This window comes from Bos javanicus, chromosome 21 (genome assembly GCF_032452875.1).
Source record: "Bos javanicus breed banteng chromosome 21, ARS-OSU_banteng_1.0, whole genome shotgun sequence".
NCBI lineage: Eukaryota > Metazoa > Chordata > Mammalia > Artiodactyla > Bovidae > Bos > Bos javanicus.
In genome coordinates, this window is record NC_083888.1 from 19,004,010 (window position 1) to 19,024,736 (window position 20,727).

The 20,727-nt window shown below is 44.7% G+C and overlaps 1 protein-coding gene across 1 annotated transcript in view; it reads right to left on the reverse strand.

Moving 5' to 3' along the window:
- Positions 1 to 462: 462 nt before the first annotated feature.
- The window catches only part of MRPL46 (mitochondrial ribosomal protein L46), a 31,358-nt gene continuing 11,093 nt past the window's right edge, over positions 463 to 20,727 (reverse strand). Inside the window, exon 4 of the mRNA XM_061394358.1 lies at positions 463 to 599. Within this exon, the coding sequence (XP_061250342.1) occupies positions 478 to 599 (122 nt within the window). The 3' untranslated portion in view covers positions 463 to 477. The remainder of the gene's footprint in view (positions 600 to 20,727) is intronic.

Below are 20,727 nucleotides of genomic sequence, written 5' to 3' on the forward strand. Positions count from 1 at the left end.
GGGGCATGGGTTTAATACCTGGTTGGGGAACTAAGATCCCATGTGCCACAAATTTTAAGTTTTTCAATTTTAAAAATAAATAAATAAATAAGCTGAACTCCTAGAAACAGAGAGTAGGTTGGTGGTTGCAGGAGGCTGGCAGGGAGAGGAAATCGAGAGACATTGGACAACCTTGCAGGTATAAGATGAGCAGGTTCGGGCTCTACCATACAGCATGGTGACTAGAGTTAACAACGCTGCATTGTACACAGGAAAGTTGAAAGAAGAGATTTTAAATGTTCTCACCACAGCAACGACAACAAAATGGTAACTATCTGAGGTGATGGGTGTGTCAACTAACCTTACTGAGGTACTCATTTTGCAATATACACATATTAATATAACAGATCATCACATTGTATACAATATTCTGAGTCAATTTTACCTCAGGAAAACTGGAGAAAGAAATATCTGGGTCCTTATATTTCTTCATGGTCTTCAATTGGTGAGGGTATGTATATGGAAGAGCCATAGCAGTAAGGGCAACCATGAAGTAAAATACTTACCTTGTGTGGTCTTCTCTGCAATGAGCCTACTGGAGGATTCTTCAAGGCATCCTGCTGTGAGTCAGGAGGCACAAAACCCCGTGTAAATTATTTTAAGCCAAAAGAGAATTCAGTGATACTGTAGCTGAAAAGCTGAGAGGTAGGCTGGCTTCAGGCATGGCTGGATCCCATCACTCAGAGAGTATCAGGGAAACCTGATTCTTCATCTCTAAGGTCTAGAGATGCTAGTTCCTAAAACAATCATTGTCAGCAGGGAGAGGAAATGCACTGGCTGTCTAAGACTGAGCCTTACACTCTACCCCTGGCAGGGATAGAGTCTACTCAAACCACATGGGCTGAGAGACACAGAGAGGCGGGCTTCCAGATTAAAATCGGGACAGGCGATACTATTACCAGAAAATAGGGAAAGGATACTTGACAGAAAAATAACACATGTCCACTATAACTTATCCCAAACTGCCTACCCTAAACTGCGTATGTGGCTTTTAAAAAGTGCATTTCCATTGCAGACGTAAATCTGCATTAAAAAATAATAATAATAACTCCATCATAGCTACTTTCAGTGTATCTTATCTTCCTACCAAGGGCTGATTCTTATTCATCATTCTCCCTCCTTGAAGTGCCTAATATAAGACCTAATACTGGTAAACAGCAGTGCTTAATACCTGCTTCTTGAATTGAAATGAATATCTGCAGCAGACCTAATTAGCACTGTATGCAGCACATTATACCATTTAGCAAGCATTCTTGTATCCATTATCTAATTTCATCCTCCCTAAAGTCCTGTAAGAAAGGCATCATTAGTCTTACTTTATAGGTAAGAAAACTGAAGATTAGGGAAGCTAAATAGGTTACTGACTAGTAAGTGACTTGTCCAGCTGCTAAGTATGGGAGCAGAGTCTCACAACAGGACTTCTCAGCCTAAGGAACGGGCTCTTTCTTCTCCACTGTACGGTCACCCAGGGGAACAAGGAGAGGACATCAGCACCACGGTTTGGATCCCTGCTGGCCCAGCCCAGCTAGATTCAGACACAATCAGCCACTGCCCACCCAGTAAGCTGGTCATCAGAGTCTTCAACCCTACATACCTGGAGATGGTCTTGCTGTCAGACCATATGTCCTCGGGACTAAGCCCTGGGGGCAGGAATGAATGCTGAGCTGAGAACTGTGGTACTGGGCAACCTGATGGATTCTCTGTCAGTGCCCCCACCTCCTGCTACTCTTCAGGCCTCTACTGAGGCTGGAGCGAAGCAGGGCTGAGTTATGAACCTAATAATTTATTGACATATAAAATCCAAAGGCTTATCTCCCCAAGATTCTACTGATCGTGCATATTTTTAAACAATGACTACGGCCACTGAAAAACATGCCTATCCATCTGGTGACTGCCTTTGAAAAAACTGATATGCTTCTGAACATTCGTTTACCTGGTATTTCTAAACTGAATTTAGAATTTCTACATATTGATATTACATGCGTGTCATCTATTTGGAACTGTATATAAAAGTATTTATAAGAATGATATGCATTTTCCATGTATTTATTTAATTTTCTAAATTAACCTTTGAATTTCTAAAAAATGCTGTGCTAAACACGTCATCTTTCTCTTAATGTAATATATAAAAATATTCACAAAATTGCATTCTTTTGAGCATTTCTCTGCTTAATCAAAAATGTGCATGTTTGTACATTTATTTATTACAACTAATTAAAGGTTTTAAATTTTCAAGAGGAGCAAAGATGGCTAATCAAATACAAGAACTCTGAGAAACCACAAAGAAACTGCTTGGACAACTTTAGAGAAGCAATGAAATAAACTGTAATGCTGAAGTGAAACAATCACAGTGAAGACATGCAGGAAAGACTACAAATTGAAGGAAAGAAAATGTTGCAGAACAGACTAGACAAAGAGATAGTGTGATATCCATCGTCAATAAGTACCATGGATTCAATGTTTGTGTCTCCCAAAATTCATGTGTTGGATCCCTAACTCCCAATGTGATGCTGTTAAGAGAAGGGGCTTCTGGAAAGTAATTAGGTTTAGATGCGCTATTAAGAATGGAGCCCCCATGATAGGCTTAGTGCCCTTATTTTTTAAAAAATAGGGAGTTTGGGGAGAATTGATACATGTATAACTTATGTATGGCTGAATCCCTTTGCTGCCCACCTGAAACTATCACAACACTGTTAATCAGCTATGTGCTAAATCACTTCACTCTTGTGCGACCCATGGACTTTAGCCTGCCAGGCTCCTCTGTCCATGGGATTCTCCCCGTAAGAATACTAGAGCGGGTTGCCATGCCCTTCACCAGGGGATGTTCCCAACCCAGGGATCAAATCTGCATATCTTACGGTTAAAGCTATGCTCCAATCCAAAATATAAAAGTTTTAAAAATAAAAAAAATGACACCAGAACTTCCTCTGTCCACCTTATGAGGACCCAGTGAGAAGGTAGCCGTCTGCAAGCCAGGATGAAAGCCCTCACCAAGAACTGAATCTGCCAGTACCTTGAGCTTGTATTTCCTAGGCTCCAGAACTATGAGAAATATGTATCTGTTGTTTAATACCCGGTTTTTGGTATTTTGTTATAGCAATTTGAGCTATATCAAGATGACTGGGGCCCAAGATAGGAAATACGTAATGAATATGAGCATCACAGTGATCTCAGACACTATTCACCTCTCACTCCTGCTGCTGCCCTCCATATTCAAAAAAACGGGTTCCTGATTTTTCAATGATCACCTCTAAGACCCCAGGGGAAAACTTTTGGCAGAACTTCAAATAATGGAGAATGATAGGCTCTGTCAAGAATTCTATCATAGAGCTCATTAAGGGTTATATCTGAGAAGAGTAAGATTAACTTTTCACAATGAGATAGATAATATATATATATATGATTTTATTAATATCACATGAGATCTGCTGAAATGAAGTGTGTTACTTACACTGGATATGGCTCATTTCCCGGCCCCTGCCCCTCAGGCTGTTCTCTATCTTTTGGATCCTTCTGACAGACTTCTTGATTCATGCTTCAGGCTCTCACTGGACTCGGAAAAAAGAGCAGCCTTGCATTCTGCCCAGGTCTTTAAAATTATACACTACACTGGACTTGACAATCTGGACTACCAATTGGCCCTATGCAGCTAACTATTTTTCCCAAGTGCTCCCCACCCCCAACCCTGCATACACACATATGCGAACACACAACCCTAGCAACTACAGTTCTTTCCTTGCCCCCCGCCCCCACCAAAAGATCTCATCCTATTTGAACTCAAAGCAGAATGTGCTGTGATCCAAGGATTTAAGTGGTTGAAGGACTATTGACCATGGGCACCAATGGCCTTATCAATCAGATTCTTCACATTTTCCCCTGTTGTAACACTTGAGAGATATGTGAAGAATGTAAGAATGAAAGACTCCCTAAGTACAGACAGATTTAACAAAAATCTCAAAGCATTTCTCAGACAACTAAGATATTACAATAATTCAGTTATCTCATCAGTGATGGTGAATTATTTAAGATTAGGGGATACAAACCTACAGCCTTATGGGCTAAAAAGCAGTTGGCCCACAAAAGTATTTCCTTCATCCTGCAGAACATTTTTTAAATATTGGAATTTTTTGCTACCTTGAAAATGAGATGATTTCACACTAAAAGAACAATCATCTGGGCTTCCAATCAATAGAGAAGGTCATAGAAGACAGTCACTATCACCATAACAATGGGAAAACATCAAATAAACCGTAAAATTATATATCGGAAACCCAACAAAGAGTTAAGGATGCAGAGAGATCTAAATGAACTAAATTCTAGACAGAGACAAGCCTTTCATAAATGAATAGAGACCAGCGGCTGTTTTTATTCTTGGAAACACGGGCAGGCAGAGAAGCAAATTTATAATAGACAGGGGTACTTTGCTGAACTAAGAGGAAACCAGATTAACACTTAATGACCAGAAGGGCTGGGATAATGAATTGGATTTTTCTGATTGAGCCCTCAGGTAGAGATGGCAGTCACTACCTGCCAATCCTCCCCCGCAGGATGTTTATCAACTGTGCCGCAGCATGTGGACTTGGGCTGGAAAGAAAGCAAGAAGTCTCCCACAGAAGGAAAATGTGAAAGCAGGAAAGGGAATCAGAGAGAGAGATTAAGGTCATTTACTATTTAGGGCCCAGAGAAGAGCCCTGATCCTATCTTTAAGGTATTTGAAACCAATGATAAAAACCACTATTTTACTGCTGAGAGAAGAAAGGACATCATCTTTCCAGGGATAAATGTTACCTTCTTCACTTTCTACTGTTCTTTTCTATAAAACATCTAGCTTTTGACCCCAAAATACAATAAATGCAAAGAAGGATGACAACTCTAATCAAGAAAAAAATGGTCCAAAGGAGCACACCTACAGATGACCTAGATAATGAATTAACAGACAAGAACTTTGAAATGACAATTGTAAATGTTTTAAGAAATTAGTAGAAAGTACAAACATGATGAGTAAAACAATGGAGAATTTCATCAGAGACAGAAACTCTGAAGAAGAATCAAATGGTAATTTCAGAACTAAAAAAAATCTGAAATAAAGAAGTAACTCAATAATGAACTGAACAAAGAAGAAGAAAAGACCAGTAAATTTTAAAAAAAAGATCAACAAGAAAATAACAAAATTGAAACACAAAGAGAAAAAAAAAAAAAGAAGGAAAAAATACGCACATCAGAATGCTGTGGGAAAAACAAATCAAACAGTGTATATAAATGCAACTGGAGTCCAAGAAGAGGAAAGAGAGAACTGAGGTAAAACAAATATCTGAAGGGAAAATGACCAAAATTTTCAAAAGTTTATGGAACACATCAATCTACAGATTTGGGTTTAGTGAATGTCAAGTTGGATAAATACAAAGAACAGCACATCTGTTGATGTAATAGTCAAATCACCGATAACCAAAGATGAATAGGAAATTATAAAGCAGCCAGAAAAGGGAGGGACATTAAATTTAGAGTAATAACCATATGATTTACAGAAAATATCTCAATATGGCTTATAGAAAACAATAGAATGACATAGTTTAGCTGCTGCAAGGAAAAAAATCTATAATTCTATATGCTGTGAAAATATTATTCAAAAATGAAAGCAAAATAAAGACATTTTCAGCAAAACAAAAGAAGAGAATATTCACCAATAGCAGAGTGCACCAAAAGAAATACGACATGAAGCTCTCTGACTGAGGTACAAATGGAGGTCTAGATCTTCAGGAAGGAAGGAAGAGTAAAAGGGAAAGGGTAAATATTTTTTTAACTTTTTATTTTATAGTGGAGTATCCATGCATGCGTGTTAAGTCGCTTCAGTCGTGTCTGACTCTTTGCGATCCTATGGACTGTGGCCCACCAGGCTCCTCTGTCTACGGGATTGTCCAGGCAAGAATACTGGAGTGGGTTGCCATGGCCTCCTCCAGGGGATCTTCCCCACCCAGGGATGGAACCTGTGCTTCTTGTCTCCTGCATTGGCAGGCAGGTTCTTTACCACTAGCGCCACCTATGGTTGATGAACAATATTGTGATAGTTCCAGGTGCACAGCAAAGCGACTCAGTTCAGTCCAGTCGCCCAGTCATGGCCGACTCTTTGCAACCCCACGGACTGCAGCACGCCAGGCTTCCCAGCCCATCACCAACTCCAGGAGCTTGTGCCGGGACTCAACCATACACATACATCTATCCATTCTCCCCCAAACTCCCTTCCCATCCAGGCTGCCATATAACACTGAGCAGAGTTCCCTGTGCTATACTGTAGGTGGAAAGGGTATATTAGTATATTACATATTGGTATAGGTAAAATACATTAAAAATAACACAAATGGTGGGAAAGGAAGTAAAGGAATCATACTTTCTAAGGTTCTTACATTATTAAATGGAATAACACTAACACTAATTACAAAATTTATTAAATGTGAAAAAGTTAAGAATACATATTATAATGTCTAGAAGAGACATTTAAAATAATATAAGGAAGTACAATTTAAAAGCCAACAGAAGAATAAAAAGGAATAATTTAAAATGCTTGATTAATTAATCAAAAGAAGACTGAAAATAAGAAACATATAAAAAAGAGATAGAAATTGGACACGGAGTAAAAGGGCAAACTTAAAGCCAGCTATGTCCTTAATTACACTAAATGTATACATACCAGACACTTCAACTTTTTTACAAAATGATTGTCTGGATAAAGAATCAATCTCAAATTATGCTATTTGTAAGAGGCACACTTTAAAGACATAATTTGAAAGCAAAGGATGAAAAAAGATATACCATAGAAATGTTAATCAGAAGAAAGTTTGTATAGCTATATTCACATCAGACAAATATTCTTCCAGACAGGAATATTACTAGAAATAAAGGGAACACGTTATAATAATAAAAGAGTCAATTCATCAGGAAAATCCAACAATTGTAAATGCATATACATCGCATATACACCTAATAATAGAGCTTCAAAACACACGAAGCAAAAACCAACACAACTTAAGGAGAGAAACAAACAAATTCACAATCATAGACGAATATTTTCAACTAATAGAACACCTAGTCAAGAAATCAAGAAGTATATAGAAGATTTGAACAGCACTATCAATTAGCTGGATCGAATTAATATTCCCAGAAAACAATATTCAACGACTACAATCTGCACCAAACAGTCACCAAAATAATCCACAGTCTGAGAGACAGAGCAAACCTTGATAAATCTCATGGTTAAAGTCATACAGAATATGCTCTCTGATCACAATGAATCAAAATAGAAATCATCAACGAAACAAAACCTGAAAGTCTCTAAATATGTACAAATTAAGTAACACTCTTAAAAGACAAAACAAATAATAACAACAAAACTCCAGGCATCAAAGAAGAAATCCCAAGGAAATGAGAAATATTTTTGAACTGAACAAACAGCATGCTAAAATCTGTGGGATGTAGCCAAATAATGCTTAGAGGGAAATTTATTGCTTTAAAAGGTACCTATTAAAAAAGAATAAATGTATACAGTGGCCAAAGATTTTACCTCAAGAGGCTAAAAAAGGAACAAAATTAACCCAAAATAGAAGAAAGAAAATAAAATATAGGAGCAAACAATCAAAAGAAAGGACGACTTCTCTGATAGTCCAGCGGTTAAGAATCCACCTGCCAATGCAGGGGACATGGGTTCGATCCCTGATCCAGGAAGATCCCACATACAAAAGGGCAGCTAAGCCCGTGCGCTGCAACTACTTAGCCCTAGAGCCGATGCTCCGCAACAAGGAAAGCCACTGCGACGAGAAGCCCACGCACAATTAGAGAGTAGCCCCTGCTTGCCACAACTGGAGTAAGCCTGTGAACAGCCACGAAGACCCACTGCAGCCAAAAATAAACAAATAAACAAAAAAATTTTAAAAGACAAAAATAACAGAAATCTCAAAAAGTAAAAACTTCTGTTATTTAAAGATTAATTAAATTGGCTAATGTCTAATAAAAATAATCAAGGAAAAGAAGATTAAACATAATACTCATATTAGGAATAAAAAAGAAAATTATTATAGATCCTATAGATGTTGAAAAGATAATATGGGATATTATGAGCCACTTTATGTTAATAGATTAGACAACTCAGAGGAAATGAAAAACATCCCTTGAAAATCACCACTGAAACTGACGTGAGAAGAGCAAATCCTATTTCATTTTGTTCATTTAATCTGTAGTTTAAAATCTTATATAAACTTCAGACCCAGATGGCTTCACTGATGGATTCTACCAAACATTTAAGGAAAAAGTAGCAGCACCACCAAGAAAGTGAAAAGGCAAGCCACAGACTGGGAGAAAACAGTCATAGCACACATCTGACCAAGGACTTGTGTTCAAGATGTATAAAGGACACAGAGTATATATTTCCTTCTCCAGGGAACCTTCCTGACCCAGGGATCGAACCCGGGTCTCCCACATTGCAGGCAGAGTCTTTACCATCTGAGCCACCAGGGAAGCCCAATAAAATAAGGCACTCCAATTTTAAAACAGGTCAAGGAATTAAAAAGGAACACCAGAACAGAAAATACTGAATGGCCAACAGATGCACATAAAGGTGCTGTATATCAGTAGTCACTGGGATATACACATGGAAACCACAGCGAGGCACCACTACACTCCCACTAGGATGGCCAAAAGTGCTGTTGAGGATGCAGAGTCGCTGGAACACCCGCACACTGCTGGTGAAAATGTAAACTGACAGAACCTCTATGGAAAATTGTCCATTTCTCTTCTTTAAAAATGTATTTATTTAGTTGGCTGTGTTGGGTCTTGGTTGTACATGACACCTTTGTTGTGATACGCAGGATCCTTCACTGCGGTGTGCGGGCTTCTCTCTAGTTGTGGTGCATGGGCTTAGTTGCTCTGCAGCACATGGGATCTTAGTTCCCTGATCAGAGACCAAATCATGTCCCCTGCATTGGAAGGCGGATTCTTAACCGCTGGATCACCAGAGAAGTCCTGAAAATTGTCCATCGCTAATTAAGTGTCAGATTTATACTATGGCCTGGCAATACTACCGGAGAAGGCAATGGCACCCCACTCCAGTACTCTTGCCTGGAAAATCCCAAGGATGGAGGAGCCGGGAAGGCTGGAGTCCATGGGGTCGCTGAGGGTCAGACACGACTGAGCGACTTCACTTTCATTTTTCACTTTCATGCATTGGAGAAGGAAATGGCAACCCACTCCAGTGTTCTTGCCTGGAGAATCCCAGGGATGGGGGAGCCTGGTGGGCTGCCATCTATGGGGTCACACAGAGTCGGACACGACTGAAGTGACTTAGCAGCGGCGGCAGCAGCAATACTACTCCAAGCTGTGTGTATCTATTATACACACACACACACACACACACACACACACACACACACATGCAATAAACCCAAGAGAAATGAGTGCCTGTGTCCAGGAAAAAAAAAAACTTACACTTGAAGGCACATGGCAGTTGTATTCACAGTAGTCAAGAAGTAAAAGCAGTCCAAATATCCCTCAACAGGAACATGGGTAAACAAAGTGTGGCATTTGGTAGTACTCAGCAATAAAAAAGGAATGGACTACTGAAAACATGTGGGCTTCCCTGGTGGCTCAGCTGGTAAAGAATCTGCCTGCAATGCGGGGGACCTGGGTTCGATCCCTGAGTTGGGAAGATCCCCTGGAGAAGGGTAAAGCTATCCACTCCAGTATTCTGGCCTGGAGAATTCCACAGACTGTATAGTCCATGGGGTCACAAAGAGTCAGACACGACTGAGCAACTTTCACTTTCACTGATAACATGCCAGATGGAAAATCTCAAGGGTCCTATATTGACCAAAAGAAGCCAGACTCAAAAGAATACATGCTGTAAGATGTCAATCATAGGAAGTTCAAGATTAAACATAGCTAACTTACAGATATAGAGGTCATGGTTACCTTTGGTGAAGGAGGGGTAGGTACTGACTTAGAAAGAAGCACAATGGAACTTTTAAGAGATGGAAATATTCTCTATCTTCATATGGACAGTGGTTATGTATGTAAAATGTATATATATGCTAAAAAATTTGTATACTTTATTGCATGCACATTAAGCCCTCAAAAATAAAACCCCACATGTATCCCGTTTCTTTTGAAAACATGAGAAAATCTGGCAACACAAGGTCCTAATTTGGCCACAACTGGCTGGAGGAATGCACGCCCCACTTCACCACAGTCCCCACCACTCTCTATTGTCACCCACAACCCAGCACACTCATTTCTGCCACCTGTCTGGGTCCCTACTACCCCAAGATCCAACTACCTCAGCACACAGGTCAGGCTGGGAGTCCTGAGGGAGGGCACCACAGCAGCCACTCACCAAGACAGCCTGTGAGCAGACTAGTCAGACTCCAGTTGTTTTTCTGCCTGGAACTTAGAAGTAAGCCTTCTTCCTTCATCCTGAGCCAGTGATTCACTGGGGCAGGAATTCTCAAAAGATAGCCCCTGAATAAAACAGACTGCTCAAGCACTTAACTGAAGACATAAAAGAAATGTGATAGCATCTGCATTCCGAGCTGGTGAAGCAGGTCGTATTGATTACATTTTTTAATCATTGAAGCAAACCATCTTTAACAGAGGTATATACTGTTGCCCCAGTTCAACCTCCAGATAGATGCAGGGCTCTGCCTTTGTCCTATAGCTGTGCTGGGGAGCACTGTGGGGATGGGGCTGCACAAGGTACCTGAGGGTGGTGGGCCAGGCATCACATCCACAAGCCAGGGTGACTCAGCTTACTGGCCCGACACCCCCAGGCTATAGACCTGTGATGCCAAATAATTTACCTACCGGTCTGGCACATCCTTGAGCAATCAGAACTGACACTGGCCAAATCACAGGAAAGGGTTCCCATAACTGCTTTAGTTAATGGACCGGTGGGAGCTCTGGGAGGATCGTAAGGGGAAGGCCAGGGTTGCTAGAGTGGTAGGAGGACTCGTGAGCCAGTGGCTATTTACCAACCAGTACGGAAAGTTTTAATATTTATTAAGCAGCCTGATCACACCATTAGTCCTGGACCAGAGCTGTGCCAGAACCAGTCTGCACCAACGCCTAAGAGTCAACGATGAGCACACCTTCCCAATCCTTTATTTAGTGGTACCACGGTGGTGGCTCAAAACCAGCCGGGTAGGAGGATTCACACCATGAAGTGAAAAAAGTGAGTGTTAAGTCAGTCCTGTCCAACTCTTTGCGACCCCATGGACTGTAGCCACCAGGCTCCTCTGTCCATGGGAGTCTCCAGGCAAGAATACTGAAGTGGGTTGTCATTTCCTCCTCCAGGGGATTTTCCTGACCCAGGGGTCAAACCCCAGTCCCCTGCATTGCAGGCAGATTCGTTACCGCCTGAGCCGCCTGGGAAGCCTTATTTACACCACAGAAAGTGGCAAGCTCTACAAAGCAACATTCCTGCCCCACTGCCCGCCACCTCCAAGGACCTGCCCACCAGCACACCACTGGCACAGACTAAGCATCAGCCGCAACCTCACACTCGGGATGGCCTCTGGACTCAGGGACCCTTCTGTTTTATTATAATAAATGTATTATAGTAAACATACACACTCATTTGATACTCACAGCTACCCCACAAGCTATGTCCTCTGTGTAACCCCATTCTGCAGATGAGGCACAGAGGGGTCGAATGACTTGCCCCAGACCGCACAGACATCAGCGGGGCAGAGCTAAGTTCAGACTTGGCTATCTGGAGCCAGAGCCCAGCTGCCTCTCCCCTCCATGACACAGCCCTGCCTCTCTTCCTCCCTCAAAAGCTTCGGTGGACTCCGGGCCCATGAAAGTGTTAGTTGCTCAGCCGTGTCTGACTCTGTGTGACTCCATAGACTGTATAGCCCTCCAGGTTCCTCTGTCCATGGGGATTCCTCAGGCAAGAATACTGGAGTGGGTAGCCAGTCCCTTTTCCAAGTGGATCTTCCCGACCTAGGGATTGAACCCAGGTCTCCCGCATTGTGGGCAGACTCTTTACCATCTGAGCCATAGGGGAAGCCATAGAAAGCAGAACCCAAATTACCAGCTACAGAAAACCTGACTTCCTATTCCTTGAAGGCAGGGCAGGCTAGGCTTCAGAAACACATTCTATCTCTCAAGCTATCTCCATTCTCATGGAGGATGGGAGATCTTTGCATCTAATCTTGAGAAAAATCCTCCTCCTCTCAAACCCCCAGACCCAGAAATGTGCCCAATGAGGCCTTTGAAAATGCAAGGTTGAGTTTTCATTACATGAGCAGGTGGGCCGTCCATCTGTGGTAGTAACGGTAATGAATGGGTTCCTGCATCCCTCCTTGAGCTGCAGCTGCTGGCCCTGCCTTCCTCTCTCTGGCACATGGGGTAGAAACCCTACGAGGACCCTTGGAAAATCCTGGACTGGCCCCAGGCCCGACAAGCACATCCAGCCCTGGCCCAGGCCCGCGCAGGGCCTGAAAAGACCTCAGGGAGGTCCTGGCCAGCAGTGCCAAGACCAGATGGCAGGGGAGATGACTATACTTTTATTTCCACATAGCCCATTAACGTGGATGAGCCCGTGTCCCTTCGCATGCCTTACCCTGGAATCCCAGGGAAGCTGTGCAGAGTCCAGTTCTCCCACCTCCACAGGCCCCAGATACTGAGCAATCCTGGGTGGGGGATATAAGGGCCAGGGAGCCCTGCCAGAGGAGAGGCTGTCACCAGTGCTGTGGCGGCTCTTCAGAGCCTGGCATTTGAGAGCAGGAGGGGAGTTCCCTAGGCTTCTAGAAGAAACATATCTCACACTGGAGCCAGGAAGACCCCACGTGGCGTCTGGGAAACAGCCTGGGGCTGGAAGTCTGGACTCCCTGGGTCTCCTGCCTGTGCCTCTGGCTCTATATGAGGCCTGAGATGAGAGGCTCTCCCTCTGGGTCTTGTTATCTGAATGTAAAGAGAGGCACTTTCCCGGTGGCACTGCAGGAGACAGAAGAGATGCAGGCTCGATCCCTGAGTAGGAAGATCCCCTGGAGGAGGGCATGGCAACCCACTCCAGTATTCTTGCCTGGAGAATCACATGGACAGAGGAGCCTGGCAGGGCTGCAAAGAGTCAGATTCGACTGAAGCAACTCAGCACGCACACGCACAAAGAGAGAAACCGAAGCATGGGTGATTTGAGGAGCTCGCTGGCTTCCTGTCTGCCACGTGTGACTCTGGGCAGCACTGCCTTCATGTCTCACGGACAGAACCATCACAACCACCCTGAGGCAGGTAATCACCCCATTAACTGTTTCCAGTACCCAGGGGTATCCTTACTGGCTCACGAGGACCCCGATTGACATTCCAGCTCTGTGACTGGGTAGGTATATGACAAGGGCCTCACCACTCCACTTCCCTGGCTCCCGGTTCCCTGTGTCCATCAATGGGGGCCAGCTCCACAGCCCTGCTGTCCTGGGGCATGCTGTAAGGATCACATAAATGTAGGAAGCTGGACGACAAGGAAATACAGCATGTCAGTCAGTTCAAAGTAAAACTGTATTAAATTGAATCACGTATGTGTGAAAATGCTTGGATGTTGTTATTACTTTATTTTTTCTTGGTTCTGTCTTTCCTTTCAAATTATACCTGTCCCGGGTACCCACACCCTCTTCGTGATTCTGTTTAATCCTACGAGCTCATTCTAATGTGTTAATGACTCCGCCTCACCCTGTCACTGCATATTCGCAGTGATCTTCGATGCTTCAACTCAATTTGTTATAGGCGGAGGGCTACTCAGAGGAACTGGCATGCCGGGAGGCTCTGGGGAGGAACAACATGGGCTTTCTGACTCCCAGGGGCATCGTGGCCGCTTGGGCTGGAGCAGCGTCCGGGGCTGTGTATGAATTTGTGTGTGGCGCCTCCCTGTGGACAACATAAGTACTGCCTGAGACCCACCCCGACCACCGATCACCAACCCCTGGCAGCCTCCAGCCTTGTGAAGACAACTTCCCTAGGTTGCAGATGACAAAATATAAGTGGGTATGTATTAATGTCCAAGACTAAACCGTTCCTTAGACATTTTATAAACGGAAGTAAGTGATGGGTCATGGTCCCTCGTGATTCTATAAGCAGGAATCCTGAGACAAATAACAGCTTGCCCAAGTCAGTTTCAGAACTAGGAATTTACATTCGAGGGCATTTCTCAGACCACAGGTGCACTCAAAACATGAGAGACAGACACTCCCATTCCACTCCGTTTATCTCAGGCATCGAGAGTCCCCTTGCTTCTGATACCACATCTGGCCCAGTGATGCAAAAATCATAAAGCTTCATGACAGCTTCCACGACTCAGCTGAAGGTCACTTACCCTCCACTCTCCAAATGGGCTCTGGCTGAGATGGCCTGGATCTCTATGAGGCTGTGCTAAATGTGGTCAACACAGTCTATCTAGAGAGGGCGGAGGGTGCCCCGAGCCACCTAGTTCAGGGGTCGAACAAGCTCCGCCCCAGTAAAGTCCTGGAATAGGAAGGGGGCACTGCACCCATGCATTCAACAAATACTGAAGCCCTACTCTGTACCAGGACACCATCCAACACAGACACGAGCACGGCTGGAGGCAAGTGTCGGTCAGGGATGAGACTGTTTTAAAGGGTGGAGCAGTGGCCAGGGTCCAGTTAGGGAAAAGTCACCCATACCAGGTAGCTCAAAGAAGGAATTTAATACCAAGAGCTAGTTACAGAAGTGTCAGAAAGACTGGAAAACTAAAACGGGGGATGATGAAATGACGCAGAGGTTAGCAAGAGTAGAAGCTGCCACCACCCCTAGAGCTGGAGGGACAGAGGAAGGAGGTGGTGCTGTCAGGACCCTTGCCATCCTTAGGACCTGGAATCATGAAGAAGGCTGCTAGCAGGGGAGGGGACCACAGAGGGATGCTGGGAGAGCGACCCAAACAAAGGAGGGGAAAAGCCTAGCTTCTCCCTTCACCCTCCCACCTGTCACAGGTCAACTCTTATTGGCCAAACCCAGCTGGAATCCAGTGGCAAGAAAGCTTGGAAAATTTAATCTTCAGGGATCAGCATCCCCCCTCAACACACACACACACACCCACACACACACACTGCAGAGCAGAGCAGGGGAAGGGAAGGGAATAAATCTGAGAGAAATAGGTAAATGACCTAAACAGTGAACAGCACGTGAGGTGAATCTTCAAGGGTCTGTGTGTGATGTGAATATGCAAGAATGCGCATGTGTATTCTGCTATCAGTTTCAAAGGCATGTGTGTGTGTGTGGAATGTGCATGTGTGTGTTTCAGTGTGACTGTTCAAGGATATGTATGTATCAGATGGATTTCAGGGGGCTGAATAAATGGGTGATAGGAACAAGCATCCAAGGGTTTGTGTGTGATGTGAACATTCAAGGGTATGTGTATATGTGACAAGAATATTTAAAGCTCTCAGGGTGTGTGTGTGTGTGTGTGTGTGTGTGTGTGTGTGCTGTGAATGTTCAAGGAGGTGGGTATGTGCTGTGCATGCTCAGAGCTGGGTGATGTGAATGTTCAGAGGTGTGAGACATGCAAGGTGTGTGTGAGACTGCTGAGGAGCGGGGCTGGGAGAGTGGAAAAGCAGAGATGTTCCCTATGGACATAATGGACATGGGAGAAGATGGGGCCATGTGTCTTTGCTGGGGACAGATGTGTAACTGAAACTCTTCATTCAAAATGAGTAAAAATGATGATGTTCAGAGAAGGCTGTATGTAAGAGGCGACTACAAGAAACAAACTTTTTTACTATGTTTCCATCCAAATGAGTGTCACCTGCTTCAAAGTAGCCGTCTTAAAAAAATGTCTTTATTTTTTTAAAAAAGGAAAATGTTAAATTTGTGTTTTATTGATGCAGCCAAAGTGCAATGAAGTTTTGGGACCTGCCTTCAGTCAGTTTGTGTGCCACATGTAAAGTCTACACTCCTTACTATCATCATCACTTATTCTTATTGGTTGAGGTTAGAATTATCCAACTCTAATCACTTAATCAGTCTCATCTCTGGCTTTACTTGGAACTTTTCCAAAATGCAAATCTCTCACCTTAAAAAAAGAAAAAATGCTTGTTGATATATGGCAGAAACTAACACAATACTGTAAAGCAATTATCCCTCAATTAAAAATAAAAAAATGTTTTTAAATGCTAATGTGTCACCTTTGAGGTCAAGCCTCCTCTGGGTATGTTGGTTATTTGGGTATAAGCATCACTGCGTGATAATGAGCTGCTGCAGATGGGAGTGTACTGGGAGCTTCAAAAAGGAACTAGGAACCAAATGAATACCATACAATCACATCATATGTACATCTGACTTTTATGAATTCAAACTATTATACTGGGGCTTTTTTTTTAAACCTTTTGGCTACACCATGCAGCATGTGGAATCTTAGTTCCCCAACCAGGGATGGAACCTGTGCCCCCTGCAGTGGAAGCATGGAGTCTTAACTGCTGGATCACCAGGGAAGTCCCCTATACTGAACCTTTTAAAGAGGGGACCAATAATCTGTCAATAGCACAGGCATTTCCACCCACGATTGATGAGCTTACTGCTCCCAGGGCTCCCGCCCCGCAGCGAGCCTTAGATGGGTGAGGCAACTCCATCTTGGGTCCTGAAGGCCTATTTATGTGTGAGCATCTCATAACACTGAGTGTGACTCTGAATTTCCTCATCCTCTCCCAAACTGCCCCAATTCAGGCCTTTCCTGGTGGGGGGAACAGACCTGTAGTCAATTGCTCCTCAGTGACAGAAATGGGAACCCTAGCGATTTATACAATAGAGACCTAAACACAAGCCAACTGGTTCATCTTGTGCTCAACCAGATAAATCATGATGGGTTCCATCACTGGGGAAACACTGGCCATGCTGGATTCCCCCGACAGACCATGTCAGTCATATATGTGATACCTTTCTAAGGGACAGTTCAACAGTAACTTTAATTGTGTATGATTGTGACTTGTGCACTTGGCTTTCTTTTGTTGTTTTGTTGGCCACCCCATACGGCTTGTGGGATCTTAGTTCCCCGACCAGAGATTAAACTGGGGACCAAGGCCATGAAAGCACAGAGTCCTAACCACTGGACCACCAGGGAATTCCCTAGGCACTGACTTTGGAATTCAACCCCCAGGTCAGATGCAGCTTCACTGTAGTAAGAGATCATGGAACTCATTTTCCTGCCTTCAGACAAAACAACTCAAACTGTCTGGGACAGTTAAGGAGGTCAAACACTAAAATAATTTCCACATGCAGCCCCACAGAATTTCTTTCAGGCCTCAGAAGGCAGGAGCTCCCTTCCGCTCTTCCCTCCCCAGCTCACTCCTTCTTATCCTTCTGGCCTCAGCTTAGCCAAGTCTGTCAGCCCAAAGGCATTCTCTGAGCCCCTGACCAGGCTGAGTGAGTGCCCAGCACATGCATGTCCTTCTGTGACACGACACCCTTTGCTGGTTGATGGGTCTGTCCCCTGCCCCCAACCTCAGCCCTAAACCATCAAGAGGACACAATGGCCAGGAGGCTTTTGATCACCATTTTATCCCCAGTGCTTGGCAGTCAAGCCACCTCCTCCACACATATTTGTTGAATGAGGACTGGAATGTCTCAGGAATTCATTTGAATGTTTAGTAATCCTAAATGTCAAGGAACTCTTCCCATGTTGTAATTTCCCAAAGACTCCCTCGCTGCATTCCGAGCTTATTGCTTCTAACTCAAAGGAGACTGGTTGACTTCCCCTGCATAATTAACACACGCACTCGAGGACCGTGACTCTCGTCCTTCTCTTCTCCAAGCTCAGTAACTTCAATCTCTTCAGTCTCATTGTTCTCCCCTCCAAATCCTCTTCACGTTCTCCCAAACTTCTCCCAAAGCTCTGGCCTTTCCAGGGGCCTGGGGGCCTGCAGTAGGTTGCCCCTTGGGGACAGGTGTGGGAATTCTGACCCAGAGGTAATCATCCAGGTAACACGGGCAGCAGTGGGCTTTAGAATCTCAAAGTTCTGGGTTCAACGGCTCCACCACACACTGGCACGGAGACCCTCACAGACTTCCTTCACCTTCCCGGGCTTGTCTGCTGATCAAAACACAAGAGAAGCTGCCAGGCAGGGATGCTGTGAGATCAGGCGAGGCAGAGTATGTGAACACACCCCATCTGCCCTGGCCAGTGCATGTCTCACCCCAGGGGACAGGGCGCCGGGGCCTCTCCAAGGCCAGAACTGGTCAGGCTGTGGGGAACAAAGCGGTTGTCAGGCGAATCCTGCCACCTTGTGGAGCCCATGCGCTTGAGAGCCCACCCCACCCTGCTGAAGCCCTGCCTCACCCCTCTGCCTCCAGCCAGCTTATTCCGGGGTGTTCCCTCTCCTCCTCTCAGCCCTGCTACCCCAAGGCTTCCCAACACATCTTCCCAAACCCCCAGCCCCAGGGTGTTCTCAACTTTACCAGTCCTGTCGTCCTCAAAACGTCCTCTTCTAACACTATTAGAACCATTTTCTCCCTCCTGGACCAAAACAGAGCCTGGTGGGGGGGTGGTCCTGTCCCCTATCTCTGTCCCTTCATTAGCCACTTAGCAGCTATATGAGACCCAGACATCTGATTTTTTCAGTGATCAATGGTGCGTCTGTGATGCCAAATCCTCTAAACAGAACATGTTGCTGGCTCCTCTGGCCCATCGAGGATGGTTTGGGGCAGGGGGTGTGTGTGAACATGTGGTTTGGGGCAGGGGTGTGTGTGTGTGTGCTTTGGGGCAGGGGTGTGTGTGCGTGTGTGAGTACACACGCACCTGTTCCTTGCTCTGGGCTAGTGATGTCCTCCTTGGCCATCCCCTCCCGACTCACAGGGGACCTCCCAGGGCCAGCCTCTCAGCTGCAGCAGTGTCTCACTGTCTGGACCCTTCACAGAGGCACCTATTCTGGATACTTCTGCAATCAAGGACAAGACCAGTTTCCTCCTTCATGTCCTGTAGTCTTATGCACTGACATTCCAAGGCAGGTGGGTGGTGACTGCTGGCCTGGAATGACTGGTTACAATCCAGGCTTCTGGGAAATAAAGCAGAAGACACTAGGGGACTGAGGCTGCCTCAAGATTTCAGGCAAACAGGCTTTTACATGCTGCGAGTGCTTGCAGCTTGATGATCTATAAGTTCTTTTTTTCTGATTTACTTGGTTGCACTGGGTCTTAGTTGCAGCACATGTGATCCTGTGGCATGTGGGATCTAGTTCCCTGACCAGGAATCGAACCTGGGGCCCCCTGCATCGGGAGCAGAGCCTCAGTCACTGGACCACCAGGGAAATTCCTGTGAGTTCTTAATAACTGGGTTGCTGGCCCTTCTGCTGTGCTCCTCTTCCCCCTGCTGGGGTGATGGAAAGGGTCAGCCCGTCCATTCTGGTTTTAGCGCCCCATAGGAATGGGCCTAACAGTGGCTCTGGATTTCCTGGTCCAGGGTGGGAACCAGGCCTGTCCAGATGCATGCGTATGTGGGACTGACCTGCCATTCATCCACTCTTGAGATGGGCTGATGGAATCCATCAATGTCCAAACACCCATGTCCCTCTCCAAATAGGTAAGAAATGCTTGGCTGTCACACGTATAACTTGGAAAAGGTGAGGACGGGAGTTGTAAAAGCTAAAGACCACACAGTTGAACTCTGGAGATTTCAGGCACCTAACTATGTCGGAAGACAGGAACCATTTACTGAGTGTTTATAACAAGCCATGCATGGTGCTAAGTGCTTTCACATAAATTAACACATTACCTGAGAAATAGTATCATCTTCATTTTAACAGATGACAAAAATTAAGACAGGTTAAGAACTAGTTTTGTACACAGATCTGGGTTCAAATGACTAGTGAGTAACCCTAAGCAAGTTGACTAACCTCTCTGGAGCCTATCCTCTCATCTGTCAACTGGGAGTAACAGTTGCCTGCCCTGCGAGTTGCAGGTGCCAGCTCGTCTGGTTGCCGGCACTCAGGGGTCATTCCACTGTTGTTAAACAGTGACAGTACTTGCAATTCGCCTAAGGTCATACAACAAATTCAAACCTGGGTTTTCTGACCTCCAAGTTCAGTGCTCATGAGGGAAAAAGCTGATTCACGTAAATATGTCCTGAGTATGGCCTTGAAGCAGGTTCTGCCCTAGGATCTGGAAGACCAGTTAGGCTGGGAGCCAGACCACGGCCCTGCGAAGTGTGATGTGTACCTACACGTTCAAGGTGCAGAAGCGGCCCAGCAGGAGGTGACTCTTGCGGCTACATCACCAGGAACACAAGTTGACAAAAGTGGTGGTATTTTTTCTGTAGCCCCCGCAAAGGGGGAGAAACAAGTAACTGGAAATCATTGGGGAAGAAGATGACCAGGTGGGGCTAAACTTCTAGAGAGGTCTTCTAGTGAGGTGGTCTGTTTTACATGTTACACACACACACACACACACACACACACACACACACCCCCACACCCAGTGGCATTTCTCTACTCAGAGCACACAACCACACCTCAACTTGCAACTCCTAACACCCACATCACACACAGTATTCTTTCCTCCTCTCACTGATTTCCAAAATACAGAGAACATGTATTTTTCTTTGTTCCCTGGTCATCTCCCCCGCAAGAACATGCTAGAAAGTTTCTCGGTTATGTCTGGCAGGCAATGGAAGATGCAGGCTGGCACTCAGCATATCTGGTCATTTCTACCAAT